General features: G+C 40.6%; 1 protein-coding gene and 1 pseudogene across 1 annotated transcript; both read left to right on the forward strand.

Annotated features, from left to right (window-relative positions):
• Positions 1-94: 94 nt before the first annotated feature.
• On the forward strand, positions 95-12,780 carry LOC110867502 (annotated as a pseudogene).
• A 3,338-nt stretch (positions 12,781-16,118) lies between these two features.
• LOC110867233 (pectinesterase 2) lies at positions 16,119-18,448 on the forward strand. Its single transcript, XM_022116359.1, has 2 exons — positions 16,119-17,010; positions 17,742-18,448. The coding sequence occupies exons 1-2, from the start codon at positions 16,119-16,121 to the stop codon at positions 18,446-18,448; spliced, it is 1,599 nt and encodes a 532-aa protein (XP_021972051.1).
• Positions 18,449-21,704: the final 3,256 nt, after the last annotated feature.

Raw genomic sequence — 21,704 nt, forward strand, 5'->3', positions numbered from 1 at the left:
TGGTTTGTGGGCTTCCCCAGGCTTCGAAGATACCTTCATAGTCCGAAAGTATTGAAATATAATTCATGAGCAACAAGTCGCACAAATTCGGTCTTGTTATGGCAAAATCTGATTTTCGAAAGGCGGCTTTGGAACTAGCCATGGAAAGGGCACTTAACGCCGAAAGCCACACCAAATGGCTCGGTCAAAAGTGTCGTAACGAGCGCGAAAGGGCTGCATGGGTTGATTGTTTGATGCTCTATGAAAACACAATTTTGCAACTAAACCAAACTCTAGACCCAACTGTAGGTCCCTCGGAGGTTGAGGTTAAACCTTATCCTTGTTATGTATAACACACTAGCAAGTGCGGAATCCAAGCTAGAATGCAAACCGGTAGTTTATATGAGAACACAAGCTACAAAGAGAAAGGTAGACACACAAGATATCAAAGTTTTCTCTTGTATTTAAGTGGACACGGTTACAGCCCTTGACCAAACTGAAAATACGCTCTCTACAAGACTAAGTTCACTCACATACTGAAGTGAACACATTATATGACTATATATACCCATCACAGATTGTCTGGTCGAAGGATCAGATAGACTGATGTCACACCCTCAAATTGCCACTTAGGGAGTATCCCTGTTAGGCGTGTGACCACTAGTAATGAGCCACCAATTACATTGAATCCATAAGTTTAAAATAAAGTTTCATCATTTTCATAGTAATAAAATCCAAAGATAAGTAATTCGAAAACCATCAAGTTCAGCGGAAGCGTTAATGTATCATAATGTAAATACTTTCCAAACAACCATAGTAAATAACTGTTTGATAAATAACTCATCAATGCAGCCATGACCACTCACGCCCTCCGGCTAGTAAGTTCCTGTTCCTGAGTACCTAGCGACCTGCGAGCATGTAACAAGTGTGTCAGACAAAGCTGGCGAGTTCACAGTTTTAGAAAACGTTTGTTACCAGTTGTATGTAAAACAGTTCAATAACCAATGCAAGTAATATTGTTAATATCTCAATTCCGAACAAGACGGCTCCTGAAATACATGACTGCCCTTCCCACGTACTCCTATCTAGTACTGGGCCACGACTGGGTCATTAGTTCACATCCGTCCTCTCTAGGAGCGGTGTGAGGGTGCCAAACCTAAGTAGCGCTACTAACTAATACCCGTTACCCTCCAGGTAACATAACAAGGGACTTACAAGAATGATAGGTGAGATTATTAACCAATATACTCGTTTTTACCCAAACCACTGACTGTCCCCAACCACTGGGACACATGCTCGAATGTAGTGAACTCACCTTTGGTTTGCTCGGCAAGATTAGTTTCTTGTCTAACAGTTGACCACAAACGCCCTAATATGGTTACCAACAACAATCAGTCTCATGTGCACATAGCTCGCATGTTACACGTACAACTAATACACATAACCCTTGTTCACACAATACACAATTATTTTGCATGTAGCACCCTCATGCAATTCAAGTCGTAACAGTAAATCCACTGACCCAGTATCATCAAGCAATTCACTTAGCATGTAACACCATGTAGTTATACTAGATTATCAGTTCCATTTATAACATAGCTCAAATGCAAACCCCATTTTACAAATTAGACTAGCAATGGTCCGATAGCATAATACACACATACACATAGTATTCACGTACACTTCAAAGTCTAATATGAAATCGAGTTAATTACGTAATCCGTCTACCTATAGTCGAGGGGTGCGGCCTTAATACAGATCTGGCCCAAACGGCCCATAATCTCAATACTTAACCAGAAGTCTCGTGTTATCGGTCCATTAACTGTAATACATTTGTTCAATTAAAATACAATTCACTGCACGTGTATTGTCGGCCTGTTTATTAATTATCTGCCCAATAGGTCTTAGAAGGTCCAATAGCTTGTCACTAATAAACTAGGCCCATGTGATCATATTAGTGAGTCAGGTCCGTTATTTGATAAGTGGTGTCGGTTCTTATACATTAACATTGATAGTCAAAATAACAAATTAAGATTGCATGTGTACACCCAGGCCTAGTCCGTGCGTTTCTGTTAAAAATTAGTTTGCTTAAAGGTAACCTACTTAGTTTCTACCCCCCATTTGTAATTCCCTGTTATGCGAGCCCACCACTCAAAGCCCCATGTCTAACCCTCCTTAATATCCGAGTGCATGTGGGCGGTTTCACATGTGAAATTGGCCAGGTCATTCCCACCTTAATACCCCTTAACATCACTGCCAAAACTGACATGATGTCCCCCTATTTACATAGCTCAATGTTCAACACATAACACAATCACATAACCGCCACTTTCACAAGTTTCGCTATTCCCAACCACACAACATTTTATCATTTGTGCACATGTTTACTGACAAGGCTAATAAGTGTGCATATTATCCTTTGTTTAGATTTCACATGGCCACATCCTTTCAATGGTATTGCACCGATACTACCACATGTATGTCTATTAACATATCACATAACATCATTATATCACACACCTTTGATTACACCACTACCAACCTACCACATGTTTCATGTTTCCATACACACATTAAATCCAAGCATCATCATCAGCAATTTTTTTGATCATCACTAATGTCGGTTGCAATTTATTATCACATGGCACAGGTATTATTTCTAACATATTAACATGTGTTCACACAGAATCAATAGCCAATAATTAAACAAACAAGAGTTACACTAACCGGTGATGATGATGATGATTTCGACTGAGGTTTTGCTACTGCCGTCACTCAATAGATAGGTAGGGTTTGTTGTGTTGCAATTGTGAGACAAAAAGAGTGATCACGCACAATTGTATTTTAAAGCCAAAACCTAACAAGTGGGCCGGTGATGTTTGTTAAACAATTAGCGACATGGGCCGATCATTTTTACTAAACCACACAAGTATTCGTTAAACAAATAGTGACAAACAATGATTTGGGCCGATACTCCACCACAATTCGTATAAGTATTTGGGCCTAGACTCGAACAATCGTACACACAATGCACATCTACCAGTTATATTAGCACGCTAAACAGGGTTACGGGTCAAATAGATATATTAAAACAAGAACGGGGAAGTCACAACACCAAGGGTACTAACCTTGAAATTTCGAGTTGTCACATCATCCCCAACTTGAAAGAAATTTCGTTCCGAAATTTGACAAGTAAGCATGAAGGAGTGAAGCGAGGAATCAAGATTATTGCGGATTTTGCTCAGGTGTGACATCATCCCCAACTTGAAGGGGAATTTCGTCCCGAAATTCACTTGTTTCACCCAGTTTAGACTTGTCGTTAGGAAAAAGATGAGGATACTTAAGCTTCATTTGATCCTCCCGCTCCCACGTGAACTCCGGTCCACGTCTTGAGTTCCAACGAACTCTAACAATCGGAATACGACTATGCTTACGCACCTTGACCTCTCGGTCCATAATCTCAATAGGCTCTTCAACAAACTGCAGTTTGTCATCAATCTTCAGCTCTTGGAATGGTGCAACTAGTGTTTCGTCTACCAAACACTTCTTCAACTGTGAAACGTGAAAAACATCGTGAACATTGCCCAATTCAGCAGGCAACTCAAGCTTGTAGGCGACCTTACCGATCCGTTCCAGAATTCTAAATGGCCCAACATATCGTGGATTAAGCTTGCTACGCTTCCCGAAACGTACAACACCCTTCCACGGTGAAACCTTCAACATAACACGATCACCTACTGCAAACTCTAACGGTTTGCTACGCTTGTCAGCGTAGCTCTTCTGGCGGTCACGCGCTGCTGCCATGCGGTTCCTGATCTGAACAATCTTTTCCGACGTTTCCAGTACAAGCTCAGGACCCGTAATCTGACTGTCTCCCACTTCGGCCCAACAGAGAGGAGAACGGCATTTCCGCCCATACAATGCTTCGAACGGAGCTGCCTTGATACTAGTATGGTAGCTGTTGTTGTAGGAGAACTCTATCAATGGCAAATGTTTCTCCCAACCTTTCCCAAAATCAATCACACATGCCCGCAACATGTCTTCAAGCGTCTGAATGGTGCGTTCACTCTGACCATCCGTCTGTGGGTGATAAGCAGTACTCATGTCGAGGCGTGAACCGAACGATTTGTGCATAGCCTGCCATAACTCAGAAGTAAAACACGGATCTCGATCTGAAATGATAGAAGTTGGTACCCCGTGCCTAGATACAACCTCCTTAAGATAAACTGCTGCCAGCTGTAAATACTTATCTGTTTCTTTGATGGCCAGAAAGTGTGCTGACTTCGTGAGACGGTCGACAATTACCCAAATAGTATCGTTCCCCGCCTGCGTTCTCGGTAATCCCGTAACGAAATCCATGGCGATTTGTTCCCATTTCCACATGGGTATCTCTGGCTGCTGGAGTAGACCCGAAGGTTTCTGGTACTCTGCTTTGACTCTAGCACAAGTCAAGCACTTACTCACGTATGTTGCGATGATAGCTTTCATATTCGGCCACCAGTACAAGGCTTTGAGATCCTGATACATCTTATCAGACCCCGGGTGAACAGAGTATCGAGACTTATGTGCTTCATCCATCACAAGTTCGTGAAGATTGCCAAACAGAGGAACCCATAATCTCCCCATAAAATAGTAAATACCATCAGACTTTTGCTCAAACTTCTTGTTCATACCACGCAAACCCTCTGCTTCGATGTTTCCAACCTTTAAGGCCTCTACCTGAGCTGAATGAGTCCGTGTGGGTAGATCAGAGTGAATAGTAAGCTGTAGAGCACGAACACGCTTCGGCTTCTTTTCCTTGCGGCTAAGAGCATCTGCTACAACGTTAGTTTTACCTGGGTGATACTTGATGGCACACTCGTAATCATTGAACAACTCTACCCAACGACGCTGACGCATATTCAATTCTTTCTGGTCGAAGATATGCTGAAGGCTCTTGTGGTCAGTATAGATGGTGCATTTCGTACCGTACAGGTAATGCCTCCAAATCTTTAGTGCAAAGACCACTGCTCCTAACTCCAAGTCGTGTGTCGTGTAGTTCTTCTCGTGTACTTTCAACTGCCGAGAAGCGTAAGCTATCACCTCTCCCGTTGCATCAACACGCAACCGAGACCCTGAATCGAAGCATCACAATAAACCACAAAATCCTCGGTACCATCTGGTAGGGATAGAATGGGCGCGCTGCATAATTTTTGTTTCAACAGTTGGAAAGCATCCTCCTGTTTCGTTCCCCAAGAGTAAACTACCTTCTTCTGTGTTAACGAGGTGAGTGGCTGAGCGATCTTCGAGAAGTTCTGAATAAAACGACGATAATACCCTGCTAGACCGATAAATTGCCGCACCTCCGAAGGATTCTTTGGTGCCGCCCAATTTCTAATGGCGTCGATCTTGGCAGGATCCACATGTATGCCCATCTCATTAACTATATGCCCCAGAAAATGTACCTCCCGTATCCAAAAATCACACTTAGAAAATTTCGCGTACAATTGCTCCCTCCTCAGGAGTTCTAAGATAAGGCGTAGATGCCGCTCATGATCCTCCTCATTCTTGGAATAAATTAGAATGTCGTCGATAAAAACGATAACGAAGTCGTCAAGGTATGGCTTGCACACGCGGTTCATGAGATCCATGAAGACCGCTGGTGCGTTGGTCAACCCGAATGGCATAACCAAGAACTCATAGTGACCGTATCGCGTCCGAAACGCTGTTTTGGGAACGTCTTCCTCTCTGACCCGCACCTGATGATATCCCGACCTTAAGTCGATTTTTGAATAAAAACTTGACCCTTGCAGCTGGTCAAACAGGTCGTCGATACGAGGCAAAGGATAACGATTTTTGACCGTCACCTTGTTGAGCTCGCGATAATCTATACACATCCGAAAAGACCCATCCTTCTTCTTCACAAATAAAACTGGGGCTCCCCAAGGGGAAGAGCTAGGTCGGATGAAACCCCTATCCAACAACTCTTGGAGTTGGTTTGACAATTCCTGCAATTCCCCAGGCGCAAGACGATAAGGAGCACGAGCAATCGGGAATGCCGCTGGGGCGAGGTCGATCTGGAATTCCACCTGACGATGTGAAGGTAAACCAGGGAGTTCCTCAGGAAATACGTCAGGAAATTCACGAACAACTGGAAGATCCTCAATCTTCCTTTCATCAGACTGTGAATCAGTGACAAGGGCTAAAATAGCAGGATAGCCCTTACGCAGGTACTTCTGAGCCTTCATTGCTGAAACAATACTAACCGGGTCCCACTGCGATGACCCTGAACCGATAAAGATTCTCCACCAGGGAGGGGGATACGTACGATCTTCTCCTTACAGAGAATTTCCGCCTGATACTTGGACAACCAGTCCATACCGATAATCACGTCGAAGCTTCCAAGAGTAATGGGAAGTAGGTCAATGTCGAATACTTGACCCAGAAGATCGAGTTTACACCCAACTAGGACATGCGAAGCTTCGATTGTTTTACCATTTGCTATCTCTACTATGTGTTTCATCACGAGAGGTGTAGGACTTAACCCTAACTGAGAATTGAACCCCAAAGACACGTAACTCCAATCGGCACCAGAGTCAAATAAAATAGAAGCAAATACACCGTTTACTGAAAACGTACCAGTAACCACGTTGCCGTCTTTCCGCGCTTCCCCAGCTCCTAACACAAACCCGCGCCCACGCGCAACATTACCCCCATTGTTTCCAGCATTGTTATTCCCGTTGTTACCCCCTGTGTTCTGCTCAGTTGAGGGCAGTCTCGCTTGAAGTGTCGCTCGGCCCCACACTGATAACACCCTTTTTAGGTACCCAGGTTCTGCTGAGTCTGTTGACTACCCGACTGCTGTGATGGCTGCTGCTGAGCTGGAAGTGTAGCCCTACAATCCCTAGCCACGTGCCCTGATCGGTTACACCGATGACAAACCCGAGCACACTGTCCCTTGTGATGATAGTTACACTTGTTGCACAAAGGTAGCTTCCCCGCATATGATCCCTGCCCTGACTTGTTACTCTGGTTTTGATTCACTGATGATGACTGACTGAAACTGCGGTTGCTGCCAGTATCCATCTTCTTCTGAGGCTGTGCAGAGTTGGACCCCTTGTCCATATCGTTCCACTTACGTTTGCTATCAGCAGCAGACGCAGTGGAAGTAGTAGCGGCTGTAGCAGTGCTAGAAATACGTGGTGGTAATGAATTGCTCTCCACCTCTTGATCAACGATCTTGTGAGCCAAACGAACAATCTGAGTTAAGTTATTAAGGTTCGCCGCAGTAACCAAACCCTTCACCCGTGGAGGTAATCCCTTGATAAACAACTCAATCCTTCGAGGCATAGGTCGAGACAAATTCGGACACAAGTCAGCCAACTCATACGACCGCTTCACATATGCTTCAATCTCGGATCCCACCATTTTCAGATCGTAATACTCGTTTTCTAATTTCTGTATCTCATCACGAGGACAATATTCCTCCCTCATCAACCCTTTAAAGTCGTCCCACGTAGTGGCGTTCGCCGCCTCAATGCCCAACAACTGAACCTGGGCATTCCACCATGTCAGGGCACCATCCTCGAGCGTGCCCGCAGCATACTTCACTCTGTCCCCAACCGGACAGTTACACATCGCGAATACGGACTCTGCCTTCTCGAACCAGCGCAAGAGTCCTACAGCCCCTTCAGTTCCGCTGAAGGTCTACGGCTTACAATCCATGAAGGTTTTGAACGTGCAAACAGGCGGATGGTGCGGATTCTGTTGCACCTGTTGACCAGCCTGATAAGCCGCTAAGGCTTCAGCCACGCGAGTGTTAATGAGATCGGTTAACTCAGCCTGAGTCATAGCAATATGGCCACGTCCACCACCGCGGCCTCCACCATGTCCACCACGACGGCCTCCACCACGTCCGTTCATGATTCTATAAATATGAGAAAAAGGAACGAATTAACAGACAAGTTCAAGTAGATATCAAGTATTGCTATGGTATTCACAGTTTTCGACGTTCTAGTACAAGATTGACTAACAACGCGGAATTCCTTTTTCACACTAGTCGAGATTTACTGGGATTCACATGCACCCCACGTTGTTATTATGTGTGCACCCATAATAATAACCCAATTTGCATGTTTATCTCAGTTCCTCCCAACTCGTGTTAAAAGGTTTCCCCAAATTCAAGCAGCACGACCAACGGCATCACAACATAGAGCATGTAGTTCAAGAAGAGTCCTACTCTTAAAACACGTAGCATAGACCGTTAGCATATGAGTTCGTATTGTAATGTCAAGTGTGCGTTTGAGTGTGATACTAATCATGAGTATGTATTAAATATGTTATGCATTAGTAAATAAGAGACGAACCTTGCTGCCTGGAGCTGAGTGTCATGGTCAATGTCGGATCAGTTCAGTTATAGTCTGGTTTTATAAAACGTTTTAAAACCAAGTTCACTATAACCAGTGGCTCTGATACCAAACTGTCACACCCTCAAATTGCCACTTAGGGAGTATCCCTGTTAGGCGTGTGACCACTAGTAATGAGCCACCAATTACATTGAATCCATAAGTTTAAAATAAAGTTTCATCATTTTCATAGTAATAAAATCCAAAGATAAGTAATTCGAAAACCATCAAGTTCAGCGGAAGCGTTAATGTATCATAATGTAAATACTTTCCAAACAACCATAGTAAATAACTGTTTGATAAATAACTCATCAATGCAGCCATGACCACTCACGCCCTCCGGCTAGCAAGTTCCTGTTCCCGAGTACCTAGCGACCTGCGAGCATGTAACAAGTGTATCAGACAAAGCTGGCGAGTTCACAGTTTTAGAAAACGTTTGTTACCAGTTGTATGTAAAACAGTTCAATAACCAATGCAAGTAATATTGTTAATATCTCAATTCCGAACAAGACGGCTCCTGAAATACATGACTGCCCTTCCCACGTACTCCTATCTAGTACTGGGCCACGACTGGGTCATTAGTTCACATCCGTCCTCTCTAGGAGCGTGGTGAGGGTGCCAAACCTAAGTAGCGCTACTAACTAATACTCGTTACCCTCCAGGTAACATAACAAGGGACTTACAAGAATGATAGGTGAGATTATTAACCAATATACCCGTTTTTACCCAAACCACTGACTGTCCCCAACCACTGGGACGCATGATCGAATGTAGTGAACTCACCTTTGGTTTGCTCGGCAAGATTAGTTTCTTGTCTAACAGTTGACCACAAACGCCCTAATATGGTTACCAACAACAATCAGTCTCATGTGCACATAGCTCGCATGTTACACGTACAACTAATACACATAACCCTTGTTCACACAATACACAATTATTTTGCATGTAGCACCCTCATGCAATTCAAGTCGTAACAGTAAATCCACTGACCCAATATCATCAAGCAATTCACTTAGCATGTAACACCATGTAGTTATACTAGATTACCAGTTCCATTTATAACATAGCTCAAATGCCAACCCCATTTTACAAATTAGACTAGCAATGGTCCGATAGCATAATACACACATACACATAGTATTCACGTACACTTCAAAGTCTAATATGAAATCAAGTTAATTACGTAATCCGTCTACTTATAGTCGAGGGGTGCGGCCTTAATACAGATCTGGCCCAAACGGCCCATAATCTCAATACTTAACCAGAAGTCTCGTGTTATCGGTCCATTAACTGTAATACATTTGTTCAATTAAAATACAATTCACTGCACGTGTATTGTCGGCCTGTTTATTAATTATCTGCCCAATAGGTCTTAGAAGGTCCAATAGCTTGTCACTAATAAACTAGGCCCATGTGATCATATTAGTGAGTCAGGTCCGTTATTTGATAAGTGGTGTCGGTTCTTATACATTAACATTGATAGTCAAAATAACAAATTAAGATTGCATGTGTACACCCAGGCCTAGTCCGTGCGTTTCTGTTAAAAATTAGTTTGCTTAAAGGTAACCTACTTAGTTTCTACCCCCCATTTGTAATTCCCTGTTATGCGAGCCCACCACTCAAAGCCCCATGTCTAACCCTCCTTAATATCCGAGTGCATGTGGGCGGTTTCACATGTGAAATTGGCCAGGTCATTCCCACCTTAATACCCCTTAACATCACTGCCAAAACTGACATGATGTCCCCCTATTTACATAGCTCAATGTTCAACACATAACACAATCACATAACCGCCACTTTCACAAGTTTCGCTATTCCCAACCACACAACATTTTATCATTTGTGCACATGTTTACTGACAAGGCTAATAAGTGTGCATATTATCCTTTGTTTAGATTTCACATGGCCACATCCTTTCAATGGTATTGCACCGATACTACCACATGTATGTCTATTAACATATCACATAACATCATTATATCACACACCTTTGATTACACCACTACCAACCTACCACATGTTTCATGTTTCCATACACACATTAAATCCAAGCATCATCATCAGCAATTTTTTTGATCATCACTAATGTCGGTTGCAATTTATTATCACATGGCACAGGTATTATTTCTAACATATTAACATGTGTTCACACAGAATTAATAGCCAATAATTAAACAAACAAGAGTTACACTAACCGGTGATGATGATGATGATTTCGACTGAGGTTTTGCTACTGCCGTCACTCAATAGATAGGTAGGGTTTGTTGTGTTGCAATTGTGAGACAAAAAGAGTGATCACGCACAATTGTATTTTAAAGCCAAAACCTAACAAGTGGGCCGGTGATGTTTGTTAAACAATTAGCGACATGGGCCGATCATTTTTACTAAACCACACAAGTATTCGTTAAACAAATAGTGACAAACAATGATTTGGGCCGATACTCCACCACAATTCGTATAAGTATTTGGGCCTAGACTCGAACAATCGTACACACAATGCACATCTACCAGTTATATTAGCACGCTAAACAGGGTTACGGGTCAAATAGATATATTAAAACAAGAACGGGGAAGTCACAACACCAAGGGTACTAACCTTGAAATTTCGAGTTGTCACATCATCCCCAACTTGAAAGAAATTTCGTTCCGAAATTTGACAAGTAAGCATGAAGGAGTGAAGCGAGGAATCAAGATCATTGCGGATTTTGCTCAGGTGTGACAACTGATCGAAAGATCATCTATCGATCTGAAACCTACCGAAGGATCCACATATACCTCGAAGGATGATATCCTTCGAGGTCCATCTACATCCATCGAAGGTTTATCCTTCGAGCTCATCGAAGGATATAAACAATCCTTCGATGACTCATCCTTCGACACAAACATATTACAAAACTATGTTCTAACTGTTTGGCCAAGTCAAACCAAGAGGATGGTTGACTTGGTCAAACATACATCAAACACACATATTAACAAACATAAGACGTAAACAAGACTAACAAAAGACATCGTTTTATATCATGACAAAATACAGACAAAGTACAGACACAAGTGCACCAACACCAACCACCAAGTGCACCACTTTCGATGCGCAAACATGGCTTAGTACCGCGTTGACTAACCTCGAGACTTGTCGTGCTGGGTTCGTGGAGGTTAGTGCTTCCAACTACATGTTAACACTCATGAATAATAATGTGACTAAGCTTATTAGTAATACTTTGGCTATTAACAATGGTTCAAGGACGCCTGTAGAGAGTTACAAAGATGGGTTTCCGAAGTGGTTTGGGCCTAGCGATAGAAAGCTTTTGCAGACCGGGGCTCCTAGGGTGAATATTGTTGTGGCCCAGGACGGTTCGGGGAACTATAGTACTATTAAGGCCACGATTGATGCGGCCGCGAAGAGAAGTGGGGGTGGGAGGTTTGTTATTTATATAAAGAGGGGGGTTTATAGGGAGAATATTGAGATTGGGAATAAAATGAAGAATATAATGCTTGTTAGTGATGGGATGAAGTACACCATCATCACCGGTATCCGGAGTGTTGGAGGCGGCTCCACGACGTTTGATTCCGCCACCGTTAGTAAGTAACCGTTCTCTATATTTTTAAAAGACAATATGTGTGACTTTTAATAAGTTGAAAGTGTTTTAACACTTTTTGTTTCCATCTAACAACAGTTGTAACCGGGTCTGGATTCATTGCTCATGGCATAACCTTCCGCAACACCGCGGGCCCAATAAACCACCAAGCCGTAGCTCTACGGTCCGGGTCCGACTTATCGGTCTTCTACCGTTGCGGTTTTGAAGGATACCAAGACACCCTCTACGTCCACTCACAATGACAATTCTACAAAGAATGCTACATTTACGGGACTGTCGATTTCATCTTCGGCAACGCGGCCGTAGTTTTCCAAAACTGCATGATCTACGGAAGACGGCCCATGACTTCCCAAAAGATCACCATCACGGCCCATGGCCGAACCGACTCGAACCAAAACATTGGGATCTCTATTCAGAATTCTCGGATCATGGCTGCATCCGACTTAAAACCGGTATTGGGCTCATTTAAAACCTTCTTGGGCCGGCCCTGGAAGCAATATTCTCGAACTTTTTTTTGAAAAATTATATGGATAGTTTGATGGACCCGGCTGGATGGTTAGAATGGGATGCGAACTTTGCTCTTAATACTTTGTATTATGGAGAATATAGGAACACTGGACCCGGTTCTTCGACTAGCCGGAGTGTCAAGTGGCGTGGGTAACGGTTATCACTAACTCGAACGAGGCTTCTCGGTTTACCGTTGCGAATTTCATCGCGGGCCAGTCGTGGTTGCCGAACACCGGTGTGCCATTTCATGCTGGACTTTAAGTTCTAAATGAACTTTTGGTTGGATAATTTGTGTGTTTCTTTTGACTCTTTCTTTTCTTTTGGTATATATTATATGTTGATTTGTAATTGTTTTCCTTGTTACAAATTTCTTTCATTCATGTAATAAGAGTTTACTCAGAATTTCTGGTTAATTATAATAAATCTCTGATTTATTTATTTTTTATAAATTTACAAACCATTACTTGTATGATCTTTAACTATGTCCCTTATACTTAACACATGCAAATTTAGATTGTGATGTTATAATTCTCATATTCAACAAGGAAATACCATAAAAATAAGAAAATAAGGAAAATCAAGTCTAAAATGATGAAAACAATGAACTTTATGTGATTATTAGGTCTTTGTTCTAGCGGTACCAAAATTTACGATGATCTAAAGGCATTGGATTCAGGTCTGATACAAAGGTAATTCATAACTGACACACTAGTACTTGAACAAGCCAGATAAAGTGAGTTGTAACTGGCTGAATCTAATACGTGTGTGATTTTTTTTATTATGTAGGAGTAATGAGATATGTAAAATATGGATGAATAGTGGAAAATGACATAACGAGTGGGACGTTGTGGCATACACTTGTACTTGTAAGCTATATGCGTTGACTACTTTGACCCGATCGTGTTCACACTTAACAAGGTCGTAAACCATGAATATGACCTCCAAAGTCCAACCCACCTCATTTGGCGTCCGGACATGGTTCAATTGTAGTTTAACCTACATAACCGTTTGTTACAAAGGTTTCAAGTTGATTAACATGACCAACACCATGCTACCCGTAAGTTATTACCATTTTGACCTAACTAATAGTCAACTCGTTAGCTATTAGTGTTGCTATTCCAGTTAGTTATATTAATGAATCGTTGATGTTAAATTTAGCGACGAATACAAGCTGACTGATTTGGCGATAAAAAAGCCGGACGCTATGGTGGCTCAAGATGGTTCAAGAGATTTTAAAATGATTCAAAAAGCAATAGATCCCGCGGTTCATCGGAGGCCCAATAGAAGGAATAATACACCAAGTGATCACCCAATGACAAATGAGGTCTAATGCAAAATTCAAACTTTTTAAAAATTTTCCACTTGAAACTAAAACATATATAACCGTAACATTCCTAGTCAAAATAAATGTATTTTTATTGAGTGTTGTATTAATTAAAGTATTGTGTTTTCTAAGAATTATGATCTTTAGATATTACACTTATTCTAGAATATGAAATATTTTAATTCTACTCTAATGTATTGAAATCTATAACTATGAATAAGTTTTAGATTATTAGCATTTTTATTAATTAAATAAGGGTAAATTACATTTTTCGTCCTTTATGTTTGTATCGAATTGCAATGGGTGACCTTTAACTTCAATAATTACAGTCACAATCCTTTATTTGGAAAACTCGTTACATCTTTCATCCTTTAGCACTAACAAGGTTAAAATTTTAAGTTAACTTAAAACATGTGCCTTGCACATGAGGGTAAACTGGTAATTTCACTTTTTTTGTTTTTATAAAAACCCTGTCTCTTCTCTGATCCATCTCTTTCCCTCTTCCCCTTCATCCAACCTCCACCACCACTATCATATCCAGCCATCGCAGCCGCCACCACCACCACCACCGTAATCAGTAACACCACTTCTGTCTCTTTATAACAACTCCCCCACTTCACAATTCAAGATAAAAAGATACCTGTTCAAATTTCATACTTTACACTCCAATACAATGAAAGCCTCCAGAAAGAAACCTGATGCCTGCCTTATTATTTTTATAAATAAAGCATTAAAAAGTAGGCACCTACTTATAAAAATGGGGACACACACGAGTGCATAAAACCCATGAAAATAATTCTCTGCAGATTTTTTGGGATAAAAAAACTCAACAATCTTTCACCGTTTCTTGAACTTGGTTCTCAAAAAGGTTATGAATTGAATCCAATTTTTGCTAATTCTTGGTCTTTACTTGTTAAAATTAATAGTCAACATGACTTTTTAATATTTAGTTTACTGTACATATGAAATCTTGTTCTGGTTGAAGAATCAGCCAAACCTTGACTGCTATCACCGCGAGGGGACGTTGTGGCTGATGACCAAACTCCAAGTCTACTGCAATCGCTTCCAATAACACCTGTTTCCGAACAGATTTTTCTCCCTCCAACTATGGCGGCTAGGGTTCCGTCATGAACCCCCAAAGGCGATGGTGTTGCATATTCTAGATCTGTCGAACGAATGTAAGATTCGCATGTTCTAGATCTGATTCCAACATTTCGGAGGAAGGAAGGAATATGACACCAAATTGTATAGAGAGAGAGAGCTGAAGAACAGGGATGAGTTTATGGAGAGAGATGAGATATGATTATTTAATATATTTTATAAGTTTTTAATTTTCTTTTTTGTTTTATTTATAAAATATTTTAATTAGATTGGTAAAAAGACCAAAATGCCCTTATACATATAAACTTAACTGAAAATTTTAACCTTGTTTGTGCTAAAGGATGAAAGATGGAACGAATTTTACAAATAAAGGATTGTGACTGTAATTATTGAAGTTAAAGGTCATCCATTGCAATTCGATACAAAAATAAAGGACGAAAAGTGTAATTTATCCATTAAATAATTAATGTCTATTGATAGATAAAGTGGTAAAGATAATAAGTTTGACTTAGAAATAACGTTATTAGTAAATCAAGACATCAGTTTATGAATCTCATTTTTTAAGTAGTAAATCAATACATTAGTTTATGAATTTCATTTTTAAGGAAAAATAGTAAATCAATACGTTAGTTTATGAATCTCACTTTTTAAGGAATAATTACAAAATTAGTCATCTTTGACCATAATTTTTCCAAAACAGACACTGAATTAAACAGTCTGAACCATTAAGTACTAAACCAGTAAGATGTCTAAACCTTAAAGCGGAGACTGAGCTGGCAAAATTCACCAAAAGAACGGGCTTAGCCGACACTTTTCACCAAACGTATAGGCTTAGCCAACGCTTTCTATCATAAAATGTAGGCTAAATCCTAGCCGTTTCAGTCGATGAAGTTGATATAACGGCTTCTGACCGCAAAAAAAAAAAAAAAAAAAAAAAAGGGATGATTACTTTGGTTAGTCTATTTTGGAAAAATTTTGGTCAACTTCGACTATTTTCATAATTTTCCTTTATGATACAAACTCTTACCAATATATGCAATTTTTTTAGTTCCTACTTTTGTAATAAAGCATGTAACCGTTGTGACACAAGCCATGCAATTAACTTATTACTTAGTTTGATTTGATTTCGCATTATCTTCAAACTTTGAATATCATGATATAAATATAGATTATAACATGAAGTTTCATCACCATTTTACATTACTTACAAATTAATAGCATTTCACTATGAAAGTCACTCTTTTCCTTTGCTTTATTTCACTTCTCCTTTCTTTCTCATCAAAACCAACCACTGTCACTGTCGCTGTCACCATCGGCACCATAACCTGGTGGTGCCGCCAAACCCCGCACTACAAAACATGCAACCACTACGTCGCCAGACGCTACAGCTTCACCGCCCCCATAACGGCTAAACAATTCCTAGACGTGACCATACAATCAGCCATTGATGAAGCACGTGCGGCTTGTAACAAAACTCGTGCGATCAAGTCCACGTATCCAAATGTCCCGGGTAAAAGCTTGTGGGGTAGCTGCGTTGACTACTTTGACCGGACCGCGTTCACACTTAACATGGTCCTAAACCCTCACCATGACCTCCAACCCACCCCACTAGACGTCCAAACATGGCTTAGCGCGGGTTTAACCTACATAACTGTTTGTCACAAAGGGTTCGAGTTGATTAACATGACCAACACCATGTTACCCGTAATAACTACCAGTTTGACCGAACTAATAGTCAACTCTTTAGCTATTAGTGTTACTTTTCCATCTTGTAATACTAATGGGCTTGTTAATGTGAATTTTAACGACGAATACAAGCTTGCTGATTTGGCGAATGAAAAGCCCGATGTTGTGGTGGCTCAACATGGTTCGGGTGACTTTAAATCCATTCAAAAAGCGGTTGATTATGCGATGATTCACCGCATGCCCAAAAAGAGGTTTGTGATTTACGTGAAAGCTGGCATTTATAAAGAATATGTGGAGATACCAGAGACAGCTAAGTATATCACGATGTATGGTGACGGAATAAATAAGACGATCATAACCGGTAACCGACATTGTGGTGGTGACATGCTCAAAACCTCAAAGGTTGGTGACTTGCAGGGATCAGCAACTTTTAGTGAGTTCATGTCTACACAATTTGTTTTGTTCATTGTTAGAATAATGGGCAGTTTCCGACAAATTTTTGACAAAAACGATTTTATCATAAAAGGGCCGTGGGAAACAGTTTCCTACGCATTTCCCACGAAATTATTTTCCTATTAATTACCTTTTTTTCTAGTAGTGGTTAGACTATAAACACTAAACTTATTTTATTTGGATTATTTTCCATTTTCATATGTCAATTTTCGTTGGTAATTCGTAGGAAACGCTATTTCCAGCGAATTTATGACGAAAACGCTTTCAACGAAAAAAGAGTTGATAAAACAATTTTTAATCGCCAGTGAGCTGGTGGTGGAGTGGTAAGGGGGAGAACTCGTGTTCCAAGCTACCCAGGTTCAATTCCTGCCCCCACTATTTAGTTTCAATGACACCTGGTGATGATGGAACACTAGGCGAGTAGGAGGCGATTGCTAGTTCGATCCTTGAACTGAGCAGGTTTTACCTCACCGCATTGTCGTGCGTTCGGGTGAGTCTTCATGGGCTTCGGCCCAAGGTGAGAGTTTTCACCGATTCGGAGGCGGGTTTATCCCGATGTGGTGAATTTCGACAGTAGATCATTTAGAGGATTTGTTGGCCATTAAAAAAAATTCTGGCCAACTTATACGCATTTCCTACCGACTTATTTTCTTTTTTTCTATAAGTGATTAGACTATAAACACCTAACTTATTGTGTTTGGATCAATGCAGAAGTCTGGAGCCGCAAATTTATCGCCCGGGGCATCACATTCCGTAACACTGCAGGGCCACAGGGAGGTCAAGCCCTTGCGGTCCTATCTTCTTCCGACAAATCAACATTTTACCGCTGCAGCTTTGAAGGATACCAAGACACACTTCTTACTATGGCCTACACGCAATTCTATAAAGAATGCCAAATCTTTGGAACCGTAGATTTCATTTTTGGTAGCGCGAGAGCAGTTTTCCAAGATTGCAATATCTTTTTTCGAAAACCATTACCAGGAGGCGGGTTAGTAGTAACGGCTCATGGAAGAAACAATGATTACGAACCTACGGGGTATTCATTTCAAGGGTGTATGGTAACCGCCGCACCCGAGCTTAATCCGAGTAAGCATACAAAAGCATTTCTAGGAAGGCCATGGTTTGGGCTGAGTCGAACCGTTTATATGCAATCTTTTCTTGATGGGTTGGTGGACCCACAAGGGTGGCTTGATAGTTGGGGTCACAAGGATACTGCTTATTGCGGAGAGTACATGAATTATGGGCCAGGTTCTTCTACTAATCAAAGGGTCAATTGGCCCCATTACCATGCCATAACAGATCCAAAGACAGCTAAGTTTTTCACGGTGGCCCATTTCATTTCGGGTTATAATTGGCTTCCTAAAACCGGTGTTCCTTTTACAGCAGGGTTTAAAAACCGTTCCGTTCTACTAAATTGAATACTGATCATGCTATAGGTAGGATTTTGTTGGGTACATGTACTAACTCAATAATATATAATGAACACTATATTCCTCATCTTGAGAAATAAAACATGACGGAAAATTGGGTCCAAGACATAAATCTTGATCAAAACTCAAATCAAAGAAGACTAGAGGATCATGGATTGGTTTTTGATATCATAGTCCCTATTATATGTGATTATATAATGAAATCTTGTATAGTCTGGTTTGTGGGCTTCCCCAGTCCTCGAAGATACCTTCATAGTCCGAAAGTATTGAAATATAATTCATGAGCAACAAGTCGCACAAATTCGGTCTTGTTATGGCCAAATCTGATTTTTGAAAGGCGGCTTTGGAACTAGCCATGGAAAGGGCACTTAACGCCGAAAGCCACACCAAATGGCTCGGTCAAAATTGTCGTAACGAGCGCGAAAGGGCTGCATGGGCTAATTGTTTGAAGCTCTATGAAAACACAATTTTGCAACTAAACCAAACCCTAGACCCAACCACCAAGTGTACCACTTTCGATGCGCAAACATGGCTTAGTACCGCGTTGACTAACCTCGAGACTTGTTGCGCTGGATTCGTGGAGGTTAGTGCTTCCAACTACATGTTAGCACTCATGAATAATAATGTGACTAAGCTTTTTAATAATACTTTGGCTATTAACAATGGTTCAAGGACGCCTGTAGAGAGTTACAAAGATGGGTTTCCGAAGTGGTTTAAAGCTTTTGCAGACTGCGGCTCCTAGGGCGAATATTGTTGTGGCCCGGTTCGGGGAACTATAGGACTATTAAGTGTCACACCCTGACCACGTAGGACAACAAACCGTGGCGGAAACGTCGGGGAGTGTTGTAACAGAAGCTATCGTTTCATAACCATGGATACAAAAAGTGTTTCGTTTTATTGATAATATTAAACATTACATTGTCTTAACACATCACAAACAAATTACATATCGACTCTCATTGTTTTTATGTCACTAAGGCCTCGTCCAGATCCTATGTGACGCATGCATCCTAGAATTCAATCAAGCAACATCACCTGAAACATATGTAAAAACAAAGTCAGCAAAGAAATGCTGACGAGTACATAGGTTTTATAAGAGTGTCGGAATCATGGACCGTTTATATGTTGCAGTACTTTATTAGACTACAAGAGTCAAAATACAAACCTTGTTTTAAAAAGTGTCTTACAACATATTTAACCAACTCAAATCAAGTGGGTTATAGTTTGTAAAATCTTGTAGCCATGCTTCTTAACCCCAAAAACATTTGTTTTAGAAAACCAACTTGTAAAACATCTTGTAAAAACTTGTTAAAAACTCGTATCTTTTATATCTTTCAGAAAACATCGTTGTGTGACATCGTTTAAAAATCATTTACCCAAGTGAACTAAATAACGCCACGGTATGTAATATGATGAAAACACTTATATATAAGAAGTACCAGCGGCGTATCTACCATGCCTTCATCACATTTGTAAGTGCAGTTCCTGCCGGGTAACTCTCGCTTATCAGTTCTGCGTCAACCAAAGCAGAAGTCCAAGTTAAAGTCAACGATAATGAAGAATTCAAGACCACATGAAGACCATGCACTGATCAAGGGGGAGTTTGTTAATGCACTTTGGGTGAAAAGTGCATTCCTTCCAATTGTTAGGGTCTTTATTGTACATATCTTGGAACTTAGTCCAAGGTTTATCCTTGGACAATTTGTCCAAGTTTTGGTCTAGAACTTTGGTCAGGGGTTTGGTTTTTGTCTGAGTTTTGTCCCTAGTCTATATATATGTGTTGTATAGGATTAGGGCAAGAAGAAAGATAGAACAGAGAGAAACTCTTGAGTGCTTGGTGCACCTCTCACAAGATCCCATCCATTCTCCTGGTGTGAATTCTAGAGAGAGAGAGACTATGTGTTAGTGAGAGAAAGCTAGGGTTTAGATCTTTGTGATCTAAACCAGCTTGTAGAAGATGATGTATACTCGTTTGGTATGTAATCTGTGATGATTGTATTGAAATGAATGAGTTTGTCTTGCATCTTCTTCCTCATCTACCCTATTTTGTTCTTCATGTCTTGAATCAAGTGCAATGTTTGATGTTTGTCATCGATCCAGTGCTTTCACAGTGGTATCAGAGCATGGTTACCGATTCAGAATGGTCTAACCGCCTTCCAAATCACCATTGCTCTTGATTTGATGTTTGTTTCCGCCAAACATCTTCAAGACTTGAAGATTTTGGTCCAGATATGAAGATATTCGAGCTGTGTTGGAGAGAACTGCTGGGTTTTTGGAGATCTAGGGTTTTGATCCAAAAAAAAAAAGGTTTGTCTGAGTTTAAAACTCTGTGTTTGTGTTTCTGGGGTTTTGGTGAACCAGTGTGAAGTCACACTGGGGAGATAGTCCGGAGATTGGTTATTGAAACTTGTCTGAGTTTTACACTCTCATCAACCTATTCCGAATTTTTAATGATGATGGATTTGTTCCGAGTTTTGAGTTTATGTCAATTCCGAATTCTGGTCAGAGTTTTTAAGTTTAAATGGATTCCGAGTCTTCACTTTGTTTCCGAGTTTTAAAGAAAGTTTGGATGTTCCGAGCTTTATAGATGTTCCGAGAGTTATAATATGGATGTTCCAAGTTTTTAGATGTTCCGAGTTATGTTGTTTGAAAGTGCAAGTCTTCAAGCTCTCAATTCCGAGTTTTTAATCATTCAAGGTCCGAGTTTTACAAGACATCTCAACTCCGAGTTTTTGAATCTTTCAGGTGTTCCGAGTTTTGCATAGTTTCAACAGTCCGATTATTATCTTGTGATATTGTTTCTGAGTTTTTATGAACAGAGGATCAAAGGTTCCGAGTTTTAAGTTTTAACATATTTCCGAGCTGATTTCTCCGAGTTTTAGAAAGGCAAAGTTCCAAAGGCAAAGTTCCGAGTTTTCTTTTATGTTCTTTGGTTTGTCCGAGTATTGAAGTAAATGTTTCTGAGTTTTCCGAGTTTTACCTTGTTTTTTTTTTCTTTGAGTCAGAGTTTTAAGTCTACTTGTTAATCCGAGTTTCCTTCACTCTATGTTTTCCATCAGAGTTTCTTTGTGAAACATCAGTCCAAGCTTTAACATTCAGAGTTTCTTTTGAAACTTTAAGTTGGTCAGAGTTTTCAGAGATTAAGTTGGTCTGAGTTTTCAGAGTTTTAGTTCGTCAGAGTTTTCAGAGATTAAGTTGGTCAGAGTTTTCAGAATTTAAGTTGGACAGAGTTTTTAAAAAAAAA

This window comes from Helianthus annuus, chromosome 7 (genome assembly GCF_002127325.2).
Source record: "Helianthus annuus cultivar XRQ/B chromosome 7, HanXRQr2.0-SUNRISE, whole genome shotgun sequence".
Lineage (NCBI taxonomy): Eukaryota > Viridiplantae > Streptophyta > Magnoliopsida > Asterales > Asteraceae > Helianthus > Helianthus annuus.

Excerpts from the sequence above, each read along its gene's own strand:
- LOC110867233 (XM_022116359.1), top strand. The coding sequence starts at position 16,119 with ATGAAAGTCACTCTTTTCCTTTGCTTTATTTCACTTCTCCTTTCTTTC. Across the intron at positions 17,011-17,741 it reads GCAGGGATCAGCAACTTTTA|AAGTCTGGAGCCGCAAATTT; the intron begins GTGAGTTCATGT and ends GGATCAATGCAG.